The sequence below is a fragment of the Hemibagrus wyckioides genome, linkage group LG06 (assembly GCF_019097595.1).
Source record: "Hemibagrus wyckioides isolate EC202008001 linkage group LG06, SWU_Hwy_1.0, whole genome shotgun sequence".
NCBI lineage: Eukaryota > Metazoa > Chordata > Actinopteri > Siluriformes > Bagridae > Hemibagrus > Hemibagrus wyckioides.
In genome coordinates, this window is record NC_080715.1 from 25,422,928 (window position 1) to 25,442,455 (window position 19,528).

General features: G+C 37.4%; 1 protein-coding gene across 2 annotated transcripts; it reads left to right on the forward strand.

Moving 5' to 3' along the window:
- Window positions 1-2,089: 2,089 nt before the first annotated feature.
- On the forward strand, window positions 2,090-16,255 carry chaf1b (chromatin assembly factor 1, subunit B). 2 transcript variants are annotated; one of them, XM_058393525.1, is made up of 14 exons: window positions 2,090-2,167; window positions 3,919-4,070; window positions 4,698-4,830; window positions 5,697-5,817; window positions 5,998-6,101; window positions 6,194-6,290; window positions 6,410-6,494; window positions 7,490-7,583; window positions 7,680-7,749; window positions 7,930-8,021; window positions 8,144-8,303; window positions 10,238-10,759; window positions 12,997-13,085; window positions 13,284-16,255. In XM_058393525.1, the coding sequence occupies exons 1-14, from the start codon at window positions 2,128-2,130 to the stop codon at window positions 13,418-13,420; spliced, it is 1,896 nt and encodes a 631-aa protein (XP_058249508.1). In that variant the 5' UTR covers window positions 2,090-2,127; the 3' UTR covers window positions 13,421-16,255. The 2 variants fall into 2 exon arrangements, with proteins under 2 accessions (XP_058249508.1, XP_058249509.1); XM_058393526.1 differs by having other exon boundaries at window positions 2,127-2,235.
- Window positions 16,256-19,528: the final 3,273 nt, after the last annotated feature.

The window sequence follows — 19,528 nt, forward strand, 5'->3', positions numbered from 1 at the left end:
AAAACATTTATGAGATTTTTTGTTTGCTTTTTGTATGACCATGAAAGATCTGTTAATAAGGTAAAGTGAAACTTCATTTTGAATGCTGTTATCATGAAGGTGCAATTAATTAAAAAGAAGTTTTAATAAAAGTTAAAAAAAAAAAAGCAACAACTGTAATAAATTTCAAGAAACTAAGATATTGATATATTGATGGTATTTCTGTCTTTCATCACTTGGGGAAAACCATTTTGTGGGGGACGTTAAAAATATATGAAATTTGTCGTACGTTTTTTATATATACTTTAAATAACGTCGTTAATTTATTACTGTTAAACTAATTCCCAGAAAAGTATCGTCTTGGTTTTGCAAGCTGTGTATTTTACTAACATTTTTGCGGCACCCTTTCAGCACGAGTAAGGTGGTTTTTTCCTCCCCTTGTAGGGAGGGACGCTTTCCCCGCGTCGAAAGCGTTGCCAGATCCGCTCAAAACACGATTTTCTTTAGAACATCCTCATGGATATTACAAGAACAAACAGATTTCAGCTAAACAGGTCACAACCTCTCTAGATTCAAAAGGAAGTCAACATGTTGTTTTTCAAGTAGTTTGCGAATGGCAAAAAATGCAAATAAGATGTAAGGTAGACGTGTAAATGAGGCTTTTGCATGAAGCCATGATGAGTTTGCATGACTCGCAGAGGAAAAAATTGAAAGTGAAATTCATCATTGATGAGACACATTAAGAAGTTGGGTATAAATCGACTGGAAGCATATCCTGTCTTTCAAAGATTAAAAAGATCAATAAAAAAGTTTCAATTTTGTGCTCTATATGAACTTATTTATTTTTAATATGTAAAGGTGAACTTTTATGGGCATGTGCAATATCACCACCAACAGTTAAGAATATTACACAGGATCGACGAAACAAGGCTGCAGCTGCTTTCCTTCTGGCACAGACAGTAGATTCATGCAGCCTGTACGAATTAAGACGTAGATAACTTATGTCTACAGTTTGGGAACATGTAAATTTATGAAGAATAATTATGTGAATAACGACACATTTCCTCATGACAAACTTTGTTTAAAGAGAATCCTGGAAGAGCAAACCGAAAAGTAATCAATGATGAACATCAAAAACTCAAAACATCAAAAACTATTAAAATACAACAAATGTCTAGAAATGAGAGTGTGTTCTGCTGTCATCTCTAAATGCTAGTGGCATCAGCAAAAGGGCAACAAATCTCAAACAGAATCCATAAATCATTACACTGACTTTGGAATAATTTTCTGTTCAGCTGGTGGAAACAATACATTATACAAATAGGGTACTAAATAGTGTGCTTCACTAGATTGGCAAAATTTTGTAAACACCTGAGCAGATAGATAGATAGATAGATAGATAGATAGATAGATAGATAGATAGATAGATAGATAGATAGATAGATAGATAGATAGATAGATAGATAGATAGATAGATAGATAGATAGATAGATAGACTTTATTGATCCCGTGAGGGCAGCAGCTTAGATAGCTTAGACAGTTACAAGATACAACACACAAAATACAAAATGTAAAATATTATACATACATATAAGAGAAACCTTAAATATAGAATGCAATACATTAAATTAAACGTAGCAATGCAGTGGATTTAACCATATTTATATCAGTATTTATCAGTGTTATCACCTGTCACACAGAGGTGAACTATTGTATAGTGTCATTGCAAAACGAATCTGAAGCATCACACTGATCTGTGATTTTTGATAGATGCTTTGTGCACAGAGGCATTGTCCTGCTGGGCCTCTAAGTTCCAGCTACAGCGCAGAAGAAACTTTTTTTTTAGACAATTGGACAATTGTGTGTAATCTAATCTTACATTACTAATTGTGTGTAACCACAATCTAATATGTGGTAACAGATTGGGTAAAAGCCATAATATGGGTGAGAAGGTCAGGTCTCCGGGACCTTTTAGCTAGATGATGTATTTAAGGCCTGTGTTTCAGCTAATATGTATATGACTAGAATAGTCTATTGGGGGGCGGAGTCTTATTCCTCCCGTATTGTTTGCTCCAAAGTGCATAACGAAAAATTCGTGTTTTAAAAGTCGCGATCTGGCATCCCAGTAAAAGCGGAAATAGTAATGTAATGTATAAACCCGCGCGGGAAAAGCGGTGTTTTGGTGGAAGTAAGTCTGAAGAAAGCGGGAGACTTTTTTTTGACACGGACTTGATTGTTATTCTGTTAATCTGTGCGGTAAATAACATTTATTTACGTTCAATATTCGTAGTGAGTGTTTCTCACTTTTAGCTGGAATGATTCCGCATCATTAAACCTGGTCAAAGCGTTGTTTTTATAGAGTGAGAAGTTTAGTGAACAGTGATGTTCGCTAAGGCACTAAGGGTTAAACCCAGGCCTAGTCGGATTTTTATTAACCCTCATAACAGGAGGACAGATTCCACAGTTTTCTGTCTTTGTGGAGAACTTCTCAAAGTCCCAAAGCATTTAAAAAAATAATCATTCACAAAGATACACTTAGGTCGCTGAAATAGTTTGGTGTACCTCATGTGAACCTCATGTGAACATCACGGCAGCCGGTCTTTGTTTATACAAATAATCAAACATGGAGAATTGTGACCTTGCATTGTTTAGTTCACGTTTGGTCTTTGTCCTTAGTTCTGTTGCTGTTTAATTGTTGTTTTTTTTATTTCTTGTTATATTTAGCTAATGTTCTATAGACCGTGTTTTTAGTTTTAATTTCATGTTATGATGCTTTGACATCCACATGCTTCGAATTAAAGATGTATGCTAAAGCTTATCTAAATAATTCTAATGACATGTCTTTAAAAACTGTTTTCATTTCTCTCTGTTTCTCTACAAGCCTACATGCATGTCCAGCGTTGTCGACCTTTTCCTGATGGGAAAGAAACTAGTACATCCTCTCAATGACGCTAGGTGGCGCCAGAGGCTATTTGCGTATTTGTTGTATTTTCATCCTTATTTTCACCCTCAGAAGGCGGAGCTTGTTAAGGATTTTTATCAGATTTAAATCAGAACAAAAAAATGGTAGATTATAACTTTGGTTTTTTTTTTTTTACTTGATGCATAATCAAGAAGGGGTTTATAAAAGAACAACAAATTGGCCAGGTGGGGCAAACACTGATTGGTTGTTGGGACTAATAGTGATCAGTGATTGGTTAATGGGAACTCATTGGTCAATAGAAGCGATAAGATTACTTTGTTATACAATTCAATCATACTCATTCCTCCTTTTTTAAGCAACTGGTTTGTTTCCAGTTAGGGTTGGAAGATATTTGACATACACCACATGTCTCATGGGCAAGTGTTCTGAATACTAATGTGTCTTATAAACATTTGTTCATAGCAATTTGATGTAACTATCGGTAAATAATAAAACATTGAGATAAAATATTAAATATGCCATATCGCAAAAAAGTATGTAGACAGCTTAACCATCATAGCCATATAGCGTGGCATCGGGGATTGCCATAGGTTTTGGAGTGGGGATTTGTGATCATTGAGGCATTAAGGTGAGTTGCAGTGAAGAGGCCTGGGGTGCAGTCAGCTTTCCAATACTTTCACTGCAGTTTTCCACAGTGTTTTGTGAAAGCCCTCTTCAATTTACGTGCATTATACATAAGTACAGCTATGTAATTACATATAGTAATTTACGTATAGGTGAAGAATTGTGTGCTTGCAGTTTTGCTAATTCAAGTAGTTTTTTGCAAGAAAGCAAAAAAAAAAAAAAAGTTGTATTGCAGATTTTGAAGAGAGACGCTGCAAAATCAAACATTATTGGCTGCAACAGTCACAAAAAACCAGCAAATTCATGGAGGGACTGAAATGAAGCAATTCCTTTTAAGCATTACGGTCTGACATTACTGTTTCATCTTCACTGACATCCTGTCTTTTCTGCAGGTTCTTTCTTTTCTGTTAGGAACAAGATGAAGGTGGTTACATGTGAAATTGCCTGGCACAACAAGGAGCCAGTATACAGTCTGGATTTTCAACATAACGCCGAAAGCAAAATTCACCGCCTGGCCACAGCTGGAGTGGACACCACAGTGCGCGTGAGTGAGCTTCCCTAATATTCTTCACATGCTGTCTTTGCCAGTACGCACCACACGTTAGAATATTATAACCTGAATTCTATGGACGCAGATAAATGTCACAGAATCTTTTAATTCCTGTCTGGGGGTGAGAACTTCAGTTTTTTGAGTTTATTGCACGTCTGAAGCTCATTTTACACAAGAGCACAGCTGTGTCATGTCAAACTCTAATCCTAGCGGCCTTTTATATTTGAGTGTGATGTGATAAACTAAGTGAATTTTCTTGGTGTGAGTTCTGTTACTGCAAATATTAATGCTATATTTTGCTGTAAATGGTCTAATGCTGTCATTTAAATGGAACACTCCAGAAATGAACTGATTTAAAAGCTGTAAATTACTTTCCCTCCTTCATTTTGGCAATAACTTCTGTCTTTTTGATAACAGCTGGAATTAATATGTCCAGTTAAGAACTTATGAAAGACTCCCAGTCTTTTAAGTGTATTCTGGTTTTGAAATAAAGTTTTAATGTGTGATTCGTTCCACCATCTGGGAATGTTTGGAGTGTCAAATAAGTAAATTGGCTTAAAATGCATAAGTAACTTGAAGTAAGAGTTTACTTCATCATCTTTTTCTTCTCCATTGGTGTAGCTGTGGCGTGTTGACAGGGGGCCAGACGGAAAGGCTGTAGTGGAGTTCCTATCAAATTTGGCGAGACATACAAAAGCAGTGAATGTAGTACGCTTTTCTCCCACCGGAGAGCTGCTGGCCTCTGGAGGAGATGGTGAGTGTCACACAGGAATCTTTCTTGTTCCACCTTGCACCTTTACAGTTGTAATAATTAGTCTGGCAGGAAAGGAATACCAGATTTCATTTGTAGCTTAACATGCCATCTGTATTTGTGTATCAGTATAACTAAACCTAATAAACGTAATACCTGAAGCTAAACTAGACATGAAGAATTGGGTTTGGCTTTTTCTTCTTTTGTTTTTTGTTTTTTTTTTGTTTGTTTTTTTGCTGCACATATCTGTATTTAGATTTCAGCCTAACGTGGGTGTGGCCTAAACTGGAAGGGTTTTCTTCTAGTTAATTTTATTTCCTAAAATGTAAACAAACTAGTGGGCAGTTACTAAGTATAAATTAATGAAGACAGTAAATACATCGTACAGTGCCACACATTCATTCATGTTGATGATTGTGGTCTTTGGCACACAAGCTTCATATCTGAAGCTTAAAAAAAAACCCTGCAGCGATCTGAGTCTTGATGCATACCTGTACTCTGAACCAGGTTTCTGGTGAAACGTCCTGGAATGTCCAAAAAGATGTGTGCCTTATTATTTTTTATCTGTTCATTTCAAATAATGTCTTCATTTTACTTGCATTCCTAATTTTTAATTTATGATATTTACTCAGTATATCTAAGTATACCTAATACATCTGAATCTCCACTGACCAAAGATCAAATAGAAGAATAAGAAAAATGAGTTAGATAAAGCTTAATTGAAAATAATGTGTGATGTGCGTCCCACTTGTCCACAATCAGCAAATGGTGTGGGAATATAATTCCATTTCATAAAAAAGATTGGCATTGCTACATAGTATTAATGGTCTGTTTGCAATGGTTTCACCTTGGTTTGTGTATGTTTTCAGATGCAGCCATCTTACTGTGGAAGATTAATGATAATAAAGAGGTTGAGCAAGCCCCAACTTTCCAGGAGGAGGAGGATGCTCAGCTGAACAAGGAAAGCTGGAACGTAGTCAAGACTCTCAGGTCATCTCTCTCTCTCTCTCTCTCTCTCTCTCTCTCTCTCTCTCTCTCTCTCTCTCTGTTACAGACTTTTAAAACATCTACCTTTTAGTTTTCTTTATATCGGAGTGCTTTTTTAATTATTTATTCATTTAAGCTGTTTTTAAAGTAACTACTTAGACTTAATTAATCCTTACTGTTCAGGGGGCACATTGAGGATGTGTATGACTTGTCATGGACAAGCGATGGGAATTTCCTGGTTTCTGGCTCTGTGGACAACACTGCCATCATGTGGGATATACAGAAGGGTAATGATATGCACTGTATGTTTGCAAGCTTTATGTTTAGTTTAATTATGCAGTGCTGTTTTGCTCACTCGTGTGTTGTTTGCTTCATGCAGGTCAGAAGATATGCATCTTTAACGACCATAAGAGCTATGTGCAGGGTGTATCTTGGGACCCACTAGGTCAATATATTAGCACACTTAGCTGCGACAGGTAATGTATGTATGTGTGTATTAAAAGCATCACCAGAAATTTATCACCTTATTCAGGGTTAGGGCTGTGTGAGTTTCTTTCTCTTATTATTTTGTGTAATAAATGTGCATGTCTTTCAGGGTTATGCGTGTGTACAGCACACACACAAAGAAAAAGGCCTACAGTGTGAGTAAGATGACATCAAGCCCTGCTGGAGAGGGAGAGGTCAGTGTGACTGATTATTATGAACAGTTTATTCTGTCCCTCATCCCTGCATCTCTGTGCTTTTTTTAAGTAACAGTAGGACTCCCTAAGTAACTGTGCCAAATGTTGACCTCCTGCATTGACCTGCTGTTTTTAAGAGCGTTTATAATTAGGGAAGATTGCCAGGTCCTGTCTGTAGTTACACTTGCATATTTTTATTTGATTTGCAGTGTTTCCCACATAGCCAAGGTGATTGGGTGTATAGGCAACAATTTACATATGATTTCTTGTTGAAAATTTTATTTATTAATAAACAAAAACAGTAAATATTTCAGGAAGTATACTTCATACTGTTTATAACTAACCTGCATTAGGGAGGAGAACTTCTGTTCAAGGTAGCTGAAAACACTGGTCTAAAAACATTATAAAATTAATAAATAAATTAAATTAGTTAAATTAATTAAATTTGATAAATTAGTAGTTCTCTTTCTGTGAGCGGATTTGATTTTTTTATATAAAATTTTTATATATATATATTTTTTAAATTAAAGTTAACCACTGTATGGTTGCATGCTAAAGTTTGACAAACATGATAAACTAGGTCAACTTCTTATATATCCCATATATAAAGGATTTGGGATTTGTAAAATATTGTGTGATTAGAATTTAAATATTCAGTTGATAGATTTACAGTGTTATAGTTTATAGTGTTACAGCAGCTTACAAGATACAACACACACAAAACTATAAAATGAATTGAATTTGTAGCACACAGTGAAAATAAACATGTGATGAAGTCCTTTCAAAAGTAACATTGTGACTAAAAATAGTCCGAATGTTTATTTATTCTAACATCTATTATACCAGAAGTGTGTGTGTGTGAGAGAGAGAGAGAAATGGTCTAGTCCCTTTTGTCTATTTTTAAGCTGCATTATTAGTTAGCACATGAGGAAATTGAAGACTTTTAGGTCCAAGAACATATCTGACCGCAAGCCTTGACGATCACACATCCACAGGTAAAGAACTTCAGGATGTTTCACGATGACGGTATGCGCTCCTTCTTCAGACGCCTCACCTTTACACCTGACGGCTCCTTCCTCCTGGCTCCTGGTATGCTTCTATTGCGCCACTGATGAGAAGGGTACATCTTCATTTCACTTGAGAAGGTGGGGTTGTGGTATAATGCAGTTTTTTGTGTATTCTCAGCTGGTTGTGTGGAGACAGGAGAGAACGTGACAAATACCACCTATGTCTTCTCCAGGAAGAGCTTCAAAAGGTGGTGTAGTGGTATTATTTGTCTACTTTTGTTGTAGTACTTTATTGTTCCATATTAGCTGCCATGTTGCAGACCGGTTTAATATTTATATATTATCTATTTTGCTACTGTACTGTTTTTTTTTTTTAATGCTGTAGTAAACCCTGGGCATTTATAATGTCTGTGTGTGTTTTGTATCAGACCCGTAGCTCATCTCCCTTGTCCTGCCAAAGCCACTCTTGCTGTGCGATGTTGCCCTGTGTACTTTGAGCTTAGAACCAAGAAGCTTGAAGGTGAGTCACCTCCCCAACAAGTAGTTTGGTACTCATTTTTCCTCAGTTTGAGGAAGTTTTATTTGCTAACATTTTAAAAAATTATTTAAATCTTCGCTTTTTGTCTTCTGCTTTTCTATCAGATGGATCGGTGCAGCCACTGCCCAACACGTTCCAGCTGCCTTATCGCTTGGTGTTTGCTGTGGCATCTGAAGACTCCATCTTTTTTTACGACACCCAGCAGACATTGCCATTTGCTTATCTGTCCAATATCCACTACCACACCCTGAGTGACCTCACCTGGTGAGAGCCAAGCACATTTTAATACATAATACTTTTGTAATCAGCAAGTCGGCAGCTCTCAGTAATACACTGAATTATTATAGCAGTCAGCATTATATTATCTTGGTAAATGTGTCATATTTCTAATCTTTTTCTAGTTTGGTTACATTTTAATGCTTTTTAATCCAGATTTACTTCATGTTTTAAAAAATGATAATGCTACATTATATTAGTGGATTTTTATACACTATATTGCCAGAAGTATTCGCTCACCCATCCAAATAATCAGAATCAGGCGTTCCAATCACTTCCATGGCCACAGGTGTATAAAATCAAGCACCTAGGCATGCAGACTGTTTTTACAAACATTTGTGAAAGAATGGGTCGCTCTCAGGAGCTCAGTGAATTCCAGCGTGGAACTGTGATAGGATGCCACCTGTGCAACAAATCCAGTCGTGAAATTTCCTCGCTCCTAAATATTCCACAGTCAACTGTCAGCTGTATTATAAGAACGTGGAAGTGTTTGGGAATGACAGCAACTCAGCCACGAAGTGGTAGGTCATGTAAACTGACGGAGCGGGGTCAGCGGATGCTGAGGTGCATAGTGCGAAGAGGTTGCCAACTTTCTGCAGAGTCAATCGCTACAGACCTCCAAACTTCATGTAGCTCAAGAACAGTGCGCAGAGAGCTTCATGGAATGGGTTTCCATGGCCAAGCAGCTGCATCCAAGCCATACATCACCAAGTGCAATGCAAAGCGTCGGATGCAGTGGTGTAAAGCACGCCGCCACTGGACTCTAGAGCAGTGGAGACGCGTTCTCTGGAGTGACGAATCGCGCTTCTCCATCTGGCAATCTGATGGACAAGTCTGGGTTTGGCGGTTGCCAGGAGAACGGTACTTGTCTGACTGCATTGTGCCAAGTGTAAAGTTTGGTGGAGGGGGATTATGGTGTGGGGTTGTTTTTCAGGAGCTGGGCTTGGCCCCTTAGTTCCAGTGAAAGGAACTCTGAATGCTTTAGCATACCAAGACATTTTGGACAATTCCATGCTCCCAACTTTTGTGGGAACAGTTTGGAGCTGGCCCCTTCCTCTTCCAACATGACTGTGCACCAGTGCACAAAGCAAGGTCCATAAAGACATGGATGACAGAGTCTGGTGTGGATGAACTTGACTGGCCTGCACAGAGTCCTGACCTCAACCCCATAGAACACCTTTGGGATGAATTAGAGCGGAGACTGAGAGCCAGGCCTTCTCGTCCAACATCATTGTGTGACCTCACAAATGCGCTTCTGGAAGAATGGTCAAAAATTCCCATAAACACACTCCTAAACCTTGTGGACAGCCTTCCCAGAAGAGTTGAAGCTGTTATAGCTGCAAAGGGTGGACCGACGTCATATTGAACCCTATGGATTAGGAATGGGATGTCACTTAAGTTCATATGCGAGTCAAGGCAGGTGAGCGAATACTTTTGGCAATATAGTGTATGTCCGAATACTTAAAGTATCTTTAGCAGATGTTATAGGTGATTTCTCTAGCTGTGTGATTGGCACTTCATCATGCTATAGGCATTTTAACATAATCAAAGCAAACTTGCTAAATTTGGGTATGTGACTGGCTGTGTGCTTTATCCTTGCTTGTAGTTGTAGCACAGTTGTGTCGAATAAGACAAAGACATTTGATGCCATAACCAGTTATATTTCCAAAAGAATACCAATATGATTTTTTTTTTTTTTTACACTTATTTGTAGTTAATAGGATTTACAACTATAATGGTTTTACTGCCTCCACTTTAGGAGACTATCATTTTTACAATATTAACAATGAATGATTCTGACTTTGATCAGACGTTTCTGATGTTATGCGAAATCTGATGTAATGCAGTTATGGTTAATGTAGTAATGTATGGTTGATGTAGTACACATTGGTTAATTCCATTTGCTAATCTTATGACATCAGGTCCTGTGATGGCTCATTCCTGGCTGTGTCCTCTACGGATGGCTATTGCTCTTTTGTGTCCTTTGATGAGCTGGAGCTTGGCACGCCTCTGAAGGAGCGACCACAGCTGGACATCATCACCCCGCTCACTGCCAGTGAGAAAAAAGGCAAGAGAACATCAGGTAGTGGAAGAACTGCATCACCCGTGCCCCGCACCAACCCTTCACCTGTCACACAAGAGAAAGAAACATCATCAGCTACCTCTGAAGAGAAGAGAACGCCTCAGGGCTTGAAGGCCAAATCACAGCCCAGGCGTATTACCCTCAACACACTGGAGGGATGGAGCAAACCCAGCACCCCAAAATCTCCTGTCACATCCACTGAACCTCCCACCAGCAGTCCCAGTATGCCCAAATCTGCTCCTTCCACTCCTCTGGCTAGCCGGGGACCACTTACCCCCAAAACTACCCAAACTACCTCAAGCACCCCACTTGCTCCCATCAGTGCCAGAAACTCCACAGCACCTAAAGGACCCACTCCTAGGTAAGAAAGTGACTCTGAGACCTTCTTAAATTTGAAGTTCTTCTAATCAATTGATTTTATTTTTTTACACGAGTCAAGTTCATGAGTCGTCATAGTTATGATGGCTTACATCATTATAGTAAATTTTATGTAACAAGTTAAAAATGTAACTTTTCAGCTTGTGATATGCATTTTTTTAAATGAGGGTTACAGCACCAACAAGCATGACACAAGTGTTTAATAAATATGCATAAGTGGTAGATAATGTTTGTATTTATCCTTATGTTCTACTCTTTTACTTTTGCCACCCTATATTGGGCAACCCTGTCGGGTTCTTATGGTTCTTCTAGTCTTTGATAGGTGTAGGGCTCAAACGATTCCTCGAGTAACTCGAGTAATTCGAATACAAAAAATCATCAAGGCAAATTAGTTGCCTCAAAGCTTCATTTAGTCCATTTACTGTAACTACATACAGAGAAGATTCAGGCCAAAGAAAATGGCGGAAAGTTTTCAAAGTTTGTGATCATTTCAAACTAAAACTCTGTACAGTGTGATTACTGTAAGACTGAACTGGTGTACCACAACACTACAAGTTCCATACTTCAGCATCTCAACTGCGGTGAAGTTAGTTTTATATTCGGACATTAGACGTTTGGAAGCGGTATTTTAGGGACCGTCGACAAATAAAAATCAGTGAAAACATATTTTGGGATAATGAGGTGTACCTCGTGGGGGTTTCCAATTAGATTGTTTTGGGTCACATGACCTAGAAGGTATTGAAGAAATTGTGATTTTTTTTTAACTAAAAAATAAGTAATTACAAATAAATTCACATGACACATAATTTATACTATCTATTAATTAAATTATTATTAATACATTAACAAAAGCTGTATGCAGTGACGCATGGCATATGTATATTTAAGAAGAAATTAAAATAACTGGTGCATGTAGCCAGGTAAGTAACAACACCACATTTTAGCCGTACAGAAATTTGTCAACATGCAAATATCGCTGTTATAACAGCCTCCATTCATTTGAGAAGTAATTCTGCTAGATATCGGAGAGTGGTTGTGGGGATTTGTGCTTATTTAGCTACAAGAGCAATAGTGAGATCAGACACTGATGCTGGGGTTTAAACGGTGTTCTAGTTCATCCCAGAGGTGTTCAGTGGGGTTGAGGTCAAGGCTCTGTGCAGGACACTCGAGTTTTTCCACTCCAAACCTGGCAAATCATGTCTTCTTGGACCTCACTTGCTGGAACATGTTTGGGCCTCTTAGATCCAGTAAAAGGAAATCTTAATGCATACAAAGATATTCTGTACCATCGTGTGTTTACAGAATTGCTGCAGCAATTTTCAGAAGGCCCAAGTATGGTTGTGGTGGTCAGGTGGCTAGATCATCATACATGTGGCTCAGCCCACACTGAGCTCTCACAAACTGAAATTCTTATGTTTTCTAGATCATACAGTGATAGTTAACTTCTTGAAGCTTGAATCACTAACTTGGAGCATTTAGCTCAATTTCTTTTTTTCTTTTGTAGGTGTATCTATTAGACTGTGTTGGAATTGGTGTAGATTACAATATAATTCCAAATGGATTTGTATGTATATAAGATTTGTTCAATAAATATCTTTCTTTGCCAGAATGTGTTTTAGACATGCATATTGCTGGTGGCTATAAATGGCACTGCTGTTTTGGCACATCATGATGGGTGTAGGATTTTATGCTGGTGATAGTCTGTAGTTGTTACTACATACTGTGCTTTTGCCATGTGCAGGTGTTAATGTAATTTGGGAAGATATTATATACAGTTCCTCTTTTTGAGGTCCTGCATAGTTAAAGGGCACTTCCTCTTTACCCTGTTATGTAGGCTAGTTAGATGCTTTTTAGATTTTTATTTACCTAAAAAAAATCTTAAATTAGACACTTAACAACTTTAGTTTTGACTGTGTAACAGTGTTTGTGTATCAGAATTGATTTCCTATGCAGTCTGGCTGATTATTTGTTTTTTTTTTTTAGTATTTTTGCTTTTGCTTATATTATTTAATGCCATTCTCACTAAATACTTGCTAAATAAAATGTCACAAACACTGGAATAAGGGCCTTTGTAAACAAATTACAAAAAAAACCCTAAATGTATAATGAGTAGTTAAAATGCATTCTTGGACAAAAAGTCTGTACATAGATGTGAAGAAGCAGGCTAAGTGAAAGATTAAACCGAAATGAACTGAAATCTTCTCTCTCTTGCTCACACAGGCGAATTTCTCTGATACCACTTAACCCCAGATCTCCAGCTCCCTCTCAGAACTCTGTCATCCCATCTTCGACTGAAAAAGCCAAACATGGTCAGTAGTGATGAGTCTCTTTCAGAATGGTTGCTGTATGCTGTAATGGCTCAGGTGTTTATTTGTATTTGACTTTATGTGCTTTACAACAAAGCATAATGTTGATTATGAATTATGATGAACTTGTATATTATTATTCATTACTGAGTATTCAAGTAAAAAAAAAAGCTTTTGATTATTTTTATTTTTTTTCCCCAGAGAGACCGTCTCCTTCTAACGATCCAGTGTGCAAGCCTCCCGAATCCAAGCGGCCCAAGACTGACGAAGCTTCAGCCTCGAAGGGCAGCAGCACTGAGCAAAGCACCGAGTCCAGCAGCAAGGCCATGGATTCTTGACCAATAACTAAATCTCAGTGTTTCTATCCAACTGTGTTCATCTCTGCAGGAACCTGTTAAATAATATCCAGGAGTGTGTGTATTTGGACATGATCACTTAAAACTGATCCAAACACTTTCAGTGTAATTTGACCATAAGGGAACAGGATGTTATTTTTCTGGTTCATTTTGGCAAGATTATTCACTTGTCTATTTATACTTTCATGGTTTTGTATTGTGTATTGATGATGATTTAGAAGACATTTCTAAATTGTTCTTGATCAGTTTATCAACCCTGAGCTGTTTATTGATGATAAATTACCAAGCACCAATTTTGAAGGACTAATTTTAGGAACTCCTGTCCATTTGCAAAGGCTCAAAATGGTCAGTTTGTGTTGTCCTGTTTGCAGCAACAAATGAAGCAGCCACTTTGTCCGTGGGAACATGCTGATTCGTCTGTCCAGAAAATGAAGCACATATGAGAACTGTGGTGGCAACCAAACCATAAATGATGTAAAATGTGGAAGTCTCTGTTTCAGAATTGGGGATGTAGACTAACCTTTCGCTGTAAACAGAATTTCTAAAGAATGAAAGTAAATATTCAGTGACGAGTCAGCTTTAACCTATGAGACTTTATTTGAATTTAATCTTCCAATGAATTATTCATTAAATTACTTATCACAGTTCTTTCTTTTCTTCTAAAGCAACCCGAGAAGTTTTCTCCCCAAGTTGTCGTGAGGTCATTACTTAAAGTTTTAGTGCCACAACCAATAAGCTATTGGCAAAGAGATTACTTTCAAAATCAGTTTTATATCCAGTTCAGTGGCTTGTAAGTTAGTGAAGAAAGTTTTTCATTGGGCCTCATTTATCAAAACGTTACACTCATTGAGCACTTTATTATGAACACTTTACTAATATTAGGTAATGCTACACTTTGCCCCTCAATTCTTCGTGGTATGGATTCCACACGATTTTTAGATTCATAGATTTCTTATCTAAGTTGATGTTTGCATCACAATTCCTGCAGATTCCTGCAGTTGCACAAGCTGTGAATCTCACATTCTACCACATCCCTGAAGTAGGGAAAACCAGTGAGAAAATTGCCTTCATGAAATGATGAGACAGTTTGAGACATTTTTTTGGCCATTGGAAGATGGGATGAACATGGTCAGTGAAAATGCTCAAATACCCTGTGGCTTTCAAGTGATTTAGCAGGAAACATTCCCTACACATTACTCCACCTATACCAGCTTGGGCTGTTGACATAAGGAAGGTTTGGTCAATGGATTCATGCTGTTAGTGTCAAATTCTGACCTCACTATCTCTGTGCTTCAGCAGAAATCCACACTCATCAGGTCAGGCTATATTTTCCCAGTCTTTATCTGTCTGGTTTTGGTGAGCCTGTTCCTACCTCCTGCAGCCTCAGCTTTCTGTTCTTGACTGACAGAAGTGGAACACAATGTGTTCTGCTGTTGTAGCTCCTTAGCCTTAAGGTTTATCTTCTTGTGTATTCTGAGATGCTTTTCTGCTCACCACAAAAGAGGGATTATCTGAGTTACTGTTGATTTCTGTCAGCTCAAACCAATCTGGCCATTCTCCACTGACCTCTTCAATCAGCAAGGTGTTTCAGTCCATAGAACTGCAGCTCACTGAATGTTGTCTTTATTGCACCATTCGGAGTAAACTGTAGAGACTGTTTTGTGAATCCTAGGAGTTCAGCAGTAATATATAAAAAGTAATAGAACTACTTAATCCAGCCTGCTGACACCAACATTCACCCTCAAAATCACTGAGATCACGCATTCCTCATTTTGAGGGTTGTTGTGACTATTACTCAAAGCTATTGGCCTGCATCTTCATGATTCTATGCATTGCATTTTGTCCAGGTGAATGGATGACTGGATAATTTCATGAATGAGCAGTAGTACAAATGTTCCTAATAAAGTGCTCTATGAGTATAAGGCTCGCCGATGCAAATTGCATCTGATCAGCTTGGTAATGAACTTCTATACTTTTATACAAATAACAATATCTAGTTTAATTAGCTTATTTATTTCAGTTGCATATTTTGTTCAACACAGTCACATTAATATGAAAGAAAGCAACAAACTGACAAATTCATAGTTAAAAAAAAAAATAAAACCAGCCATTCTTTTTGAAGAAAAGTAGTGTCACCCTATAAAAGAAGTCACTGTTATATTTTGCTTGGGCTAGGGGTTGTACTGCTGTGGCTGACCTGCATGTAGTGTATTTAGACACACTTTCATCAGTTACATTTAGAGTATCTCTAAATACAAATCAAATGTGCTGTGAAGACACGTTAATTTTACGGCTGCATTATGTTTTTTAATTATTAAATGGTTAGTGTTTTTCACATAGTAGCAATATCCAATGAACATTTTGTTAGGGGTTGCACAACTACTAATTTTTACTTACCAATTAAAAATGTAGTCGACTAGTCATGTTTTCTAATGATGATAAATTCCAAGCCACATGAAAACAAGTGTAGATCAGCCTGTTTTTGAGCTGATCGGATTAAACTAGCTGAGTGGAATCTCATGCGCATATCTCCACTTCATGCTATGTGATATTAAAATGTTAACAGTCCATTAAAGAAGATTTAAGAGAATCTGTCCTAGTATAGACTTGTGCAGTTGATTGTAGAAATGAGTTCTTTGCAAATCAACATGCATTTATCTGCATTCTTTGCCATCTGTTTTGCTGCTTTTCCATTACCTGCTGGTCTGATCTGCTTCCCCACAGTGGTGGCTAGTGAATGTGTTAGAGAAAGCTAGCCTATGTAATTCATAATTATTGTGTGGTACTATCTGTATGAAACCTGTATCAAAAAATAAAAATGTTTTAATGTTTTATTGCTTTAGAAGCCCAAGTTAAATGAGGTGTCAAATCACAAGCATCTTAATATTCTAACATATTGATGACTCTGCATTTTAGCTCAATCAGCAAAGCTGATGAATAGCTAAAATGGTTGTTAGGAGTTCAGTCGGGTGTGGTAGGTTCTTTTGTAATGCATATTGTTAAATTCAAAGGAATAAATTGCCATTATCATTTTAGTAAATAATGCAGTTGCACCCAGGATTTGCTGGAATTGTTTCTATGTCACAAGCCCTGAAACCAGTCCTAATCCTGGCCCTGGAATGACCCCTGTCCTGTCTATTTATATTTTAGTGTTTTCCTTACTGTTTATATTTTAGTGGTTTCCTTACTAATAAACTAGTTCCTGAGTTTGTGTGTGTGTTAGAGTAGGAAAAATGATAAAATGTACAGGATAGATGGTACCAGGATTAACATATATCCTATACTTTTAATTATGAATATGAGTTAACACATATTTTGCAGTGTAACTGTTAGCAGTAGATTCTTGATAAACATTTTGCAGTGTATGTTAATCACATTATCTGACATGGACTTTACTCCCATTTAGTCATCCACATCACTGCTGAGGTTACCATTGCTTCAGAAAGCTGCCAATATCTTGAGCTTTAACCTCTTCAGCACTCTTTTATTTACATAACCCTGAAAGCTGGTTTTGCTCCACATTTTTATGGCATTTACATTCATTATATTCAGTATGTAATAGCCACAATGGTCCTCACACACAACACACATTGTACATAGAATGTGCATACTGCCTTAGTTGTAACACTCCATCACCTCAATCCAATATATCTACTGTATCTGGGCATCTGAAGTTCCTGAATTTTATATTAACCATCTTCTTTTTCCCCTGCTTTTTAAGCACCTATTATATGTTGCTCAGTGTAAAGCAGACTTTTGTTTGTGACAAATATACAGCCAGGTTATATGATAAAACCCCTGCCAACATATTTCAAAAAGCCATGTATTGAATGTTGAATGAAAATATTGACAGTTGTGTAAGTAAAGCCAAGGGATAACCACACAAATCACCTCCAAAGTCAATATTGGTTCCCTGCATGAGTAATAATAATAATAATAATAATAATAATAATAATAATAGGAAGAAGAATGGTCATTGTCACAGATGATCCAGAGTATATCATGGAAACAGACCCTGAGTGGCACTCCAGTCCATTTTCAGAGCAACATGTGGACACAGGGAAAACATGACACTCTACACAGACAGTAACCTGAGCTCAAGATTGAACCAGGGACCCTAGAGCTGTGAGGCAGAAACACTACCCACTGTGTGTATCCAGAGAGTACTGTGAAGATCATGGATAGGTCTACATAAACTGTAATTTTAAGATCTTTCAGCCCCCCCAAAAAGTTGTGTGGGTGTTAGTTTTAGGAAAGTTCCCAGACCCTGGCTGAAATAAGGCTGGTTACTGAAGATAAATGAATGAACGTACATAACCTCTTCACCAAGCTTCTATAACAGATTATGAAATTAAGTCATGTGATTATGCTGATGCACCTTTAAGTAGGTTGACCTGTTTTTAAAGGTCACAGCTCAGCTTCAGGATCTTTCAGCTGCCAGTATTTTACAGAAAATTAATTGAAATCTGCCTGTTTTTTTCCAGGCCCTTAATTAGGTACAACTGAGATTAGGTTTTCTTTCCTTAATCATAAATAAATTGCTGCAAGACAAGGTTGCTGAGTCTAAAAAGTCACTTATTTTAAAATGTGATATAGTGAGTGTTACACAGTGTATGCCCAGAAATATGTGGACAACTGACCACAACACCCATTTAAGGCTTTTCTCCAAACAGCTAGCCACACAGCCATGTTCCAGAAATCTATAGGTAAGCTATTAGGGGACCAACTCCTTATTAATGCCCATGGTTTGGAATGGCGGGATATTTAGTGGTCTGGTGTCCACATATTTTTGGTCATATAATATGAGTATATTACATGAAATATGAGTCAGTGTGAGGGGGCAACAGTGACTCAGTCTGTGTGATGGCAATTAAATACAAACTGTGTGTGTGAGTGTGTGTGTGTGTGTGGTGATGTTTTTGTTAGATGAGTTAGTCATGAGTTTGTCAGGAAATACCTCTATAGACATACTCTAATTTACTGCATGCCTCACGCCTTCCCTCCACTATCATTTGTGAGCAACATTCATCTCAAAGAGCCCTTATAGCTTTTATTCCATTCATTTATATTCTGTGAAGTAAATCTACTCCTACATGCTTTGTAAGACTGGAAGCACTGCATTCACATGGACATCGATGATTCATTTCTACACATGGACCATAAGTCGAGAGATTGAGTCTGTTTGATTATTTTTTATTCTCATTCATATATCATTAGCTATCCATAGAAAAACTATGCATATATTACTTTGATGATTTATTCTAGTTTGTATAGATGAAGAGGCTTGTCTTAATTAAGAAAGCACTAGCCTATTTTTCCTTGTATTCCTTGCATCTCGAAAGCTTCCATGCCTTTATTATTTTGTCTTGTTAAATTTGCACTGCTAATTGTCTTAGTATATATGTACAGTCATTACTGTTAGACTGGTTTCAATCATTTTTGTCTGAATCAGTAGCAGTATATCCTTAAGGACAGAGCCTCACCATACATATCAGCCATTCAAATAATGTTAATCCTCATAAAGTTCTCATTCACACCTCACTCTAATTTCAGTTACATTTTTTGCTGCTGTTTGACAGCTAATATTCCATTAATTTACTTACAGGGCAGTGCATCCCTGACACATTTATTGCACCTAGTTGACAAAAATGACAAGTTCAGCAAATGAAAAAGGCCCCTTGAGCCAAGGATCATGCTGCCCCAAGCTCCCTCTATGAATAATTTCAGTAAAGGAGCAGAGGACAGCACATTTAATGACAGGGTTGCCAGTATATAATTCAGTATATACATTTAAATTTTAATGTATAAATGTATCCCCAATGAACAAGCCAGAGGTGACAATGGCAAGGAAAAACTCTTTAATGAATTTCCTCCTTAAGACTCAAAAGGGAACCAATCCTCAGCTGGGTGACGTCTGATTATAATTGCGATTATAGATGATTGCTTTCTATAACTATGTTCTGTATGATCAAAAATGCAATTTTGAGACCAGGTAATTTATTTTAGTTTTAAGATCTCTAGTCTATTTTTTTTAAAGTTATTGTTAAAACTGTTTGTGGCAATTGCAGCCCTAAAGCTATCATAGCAATT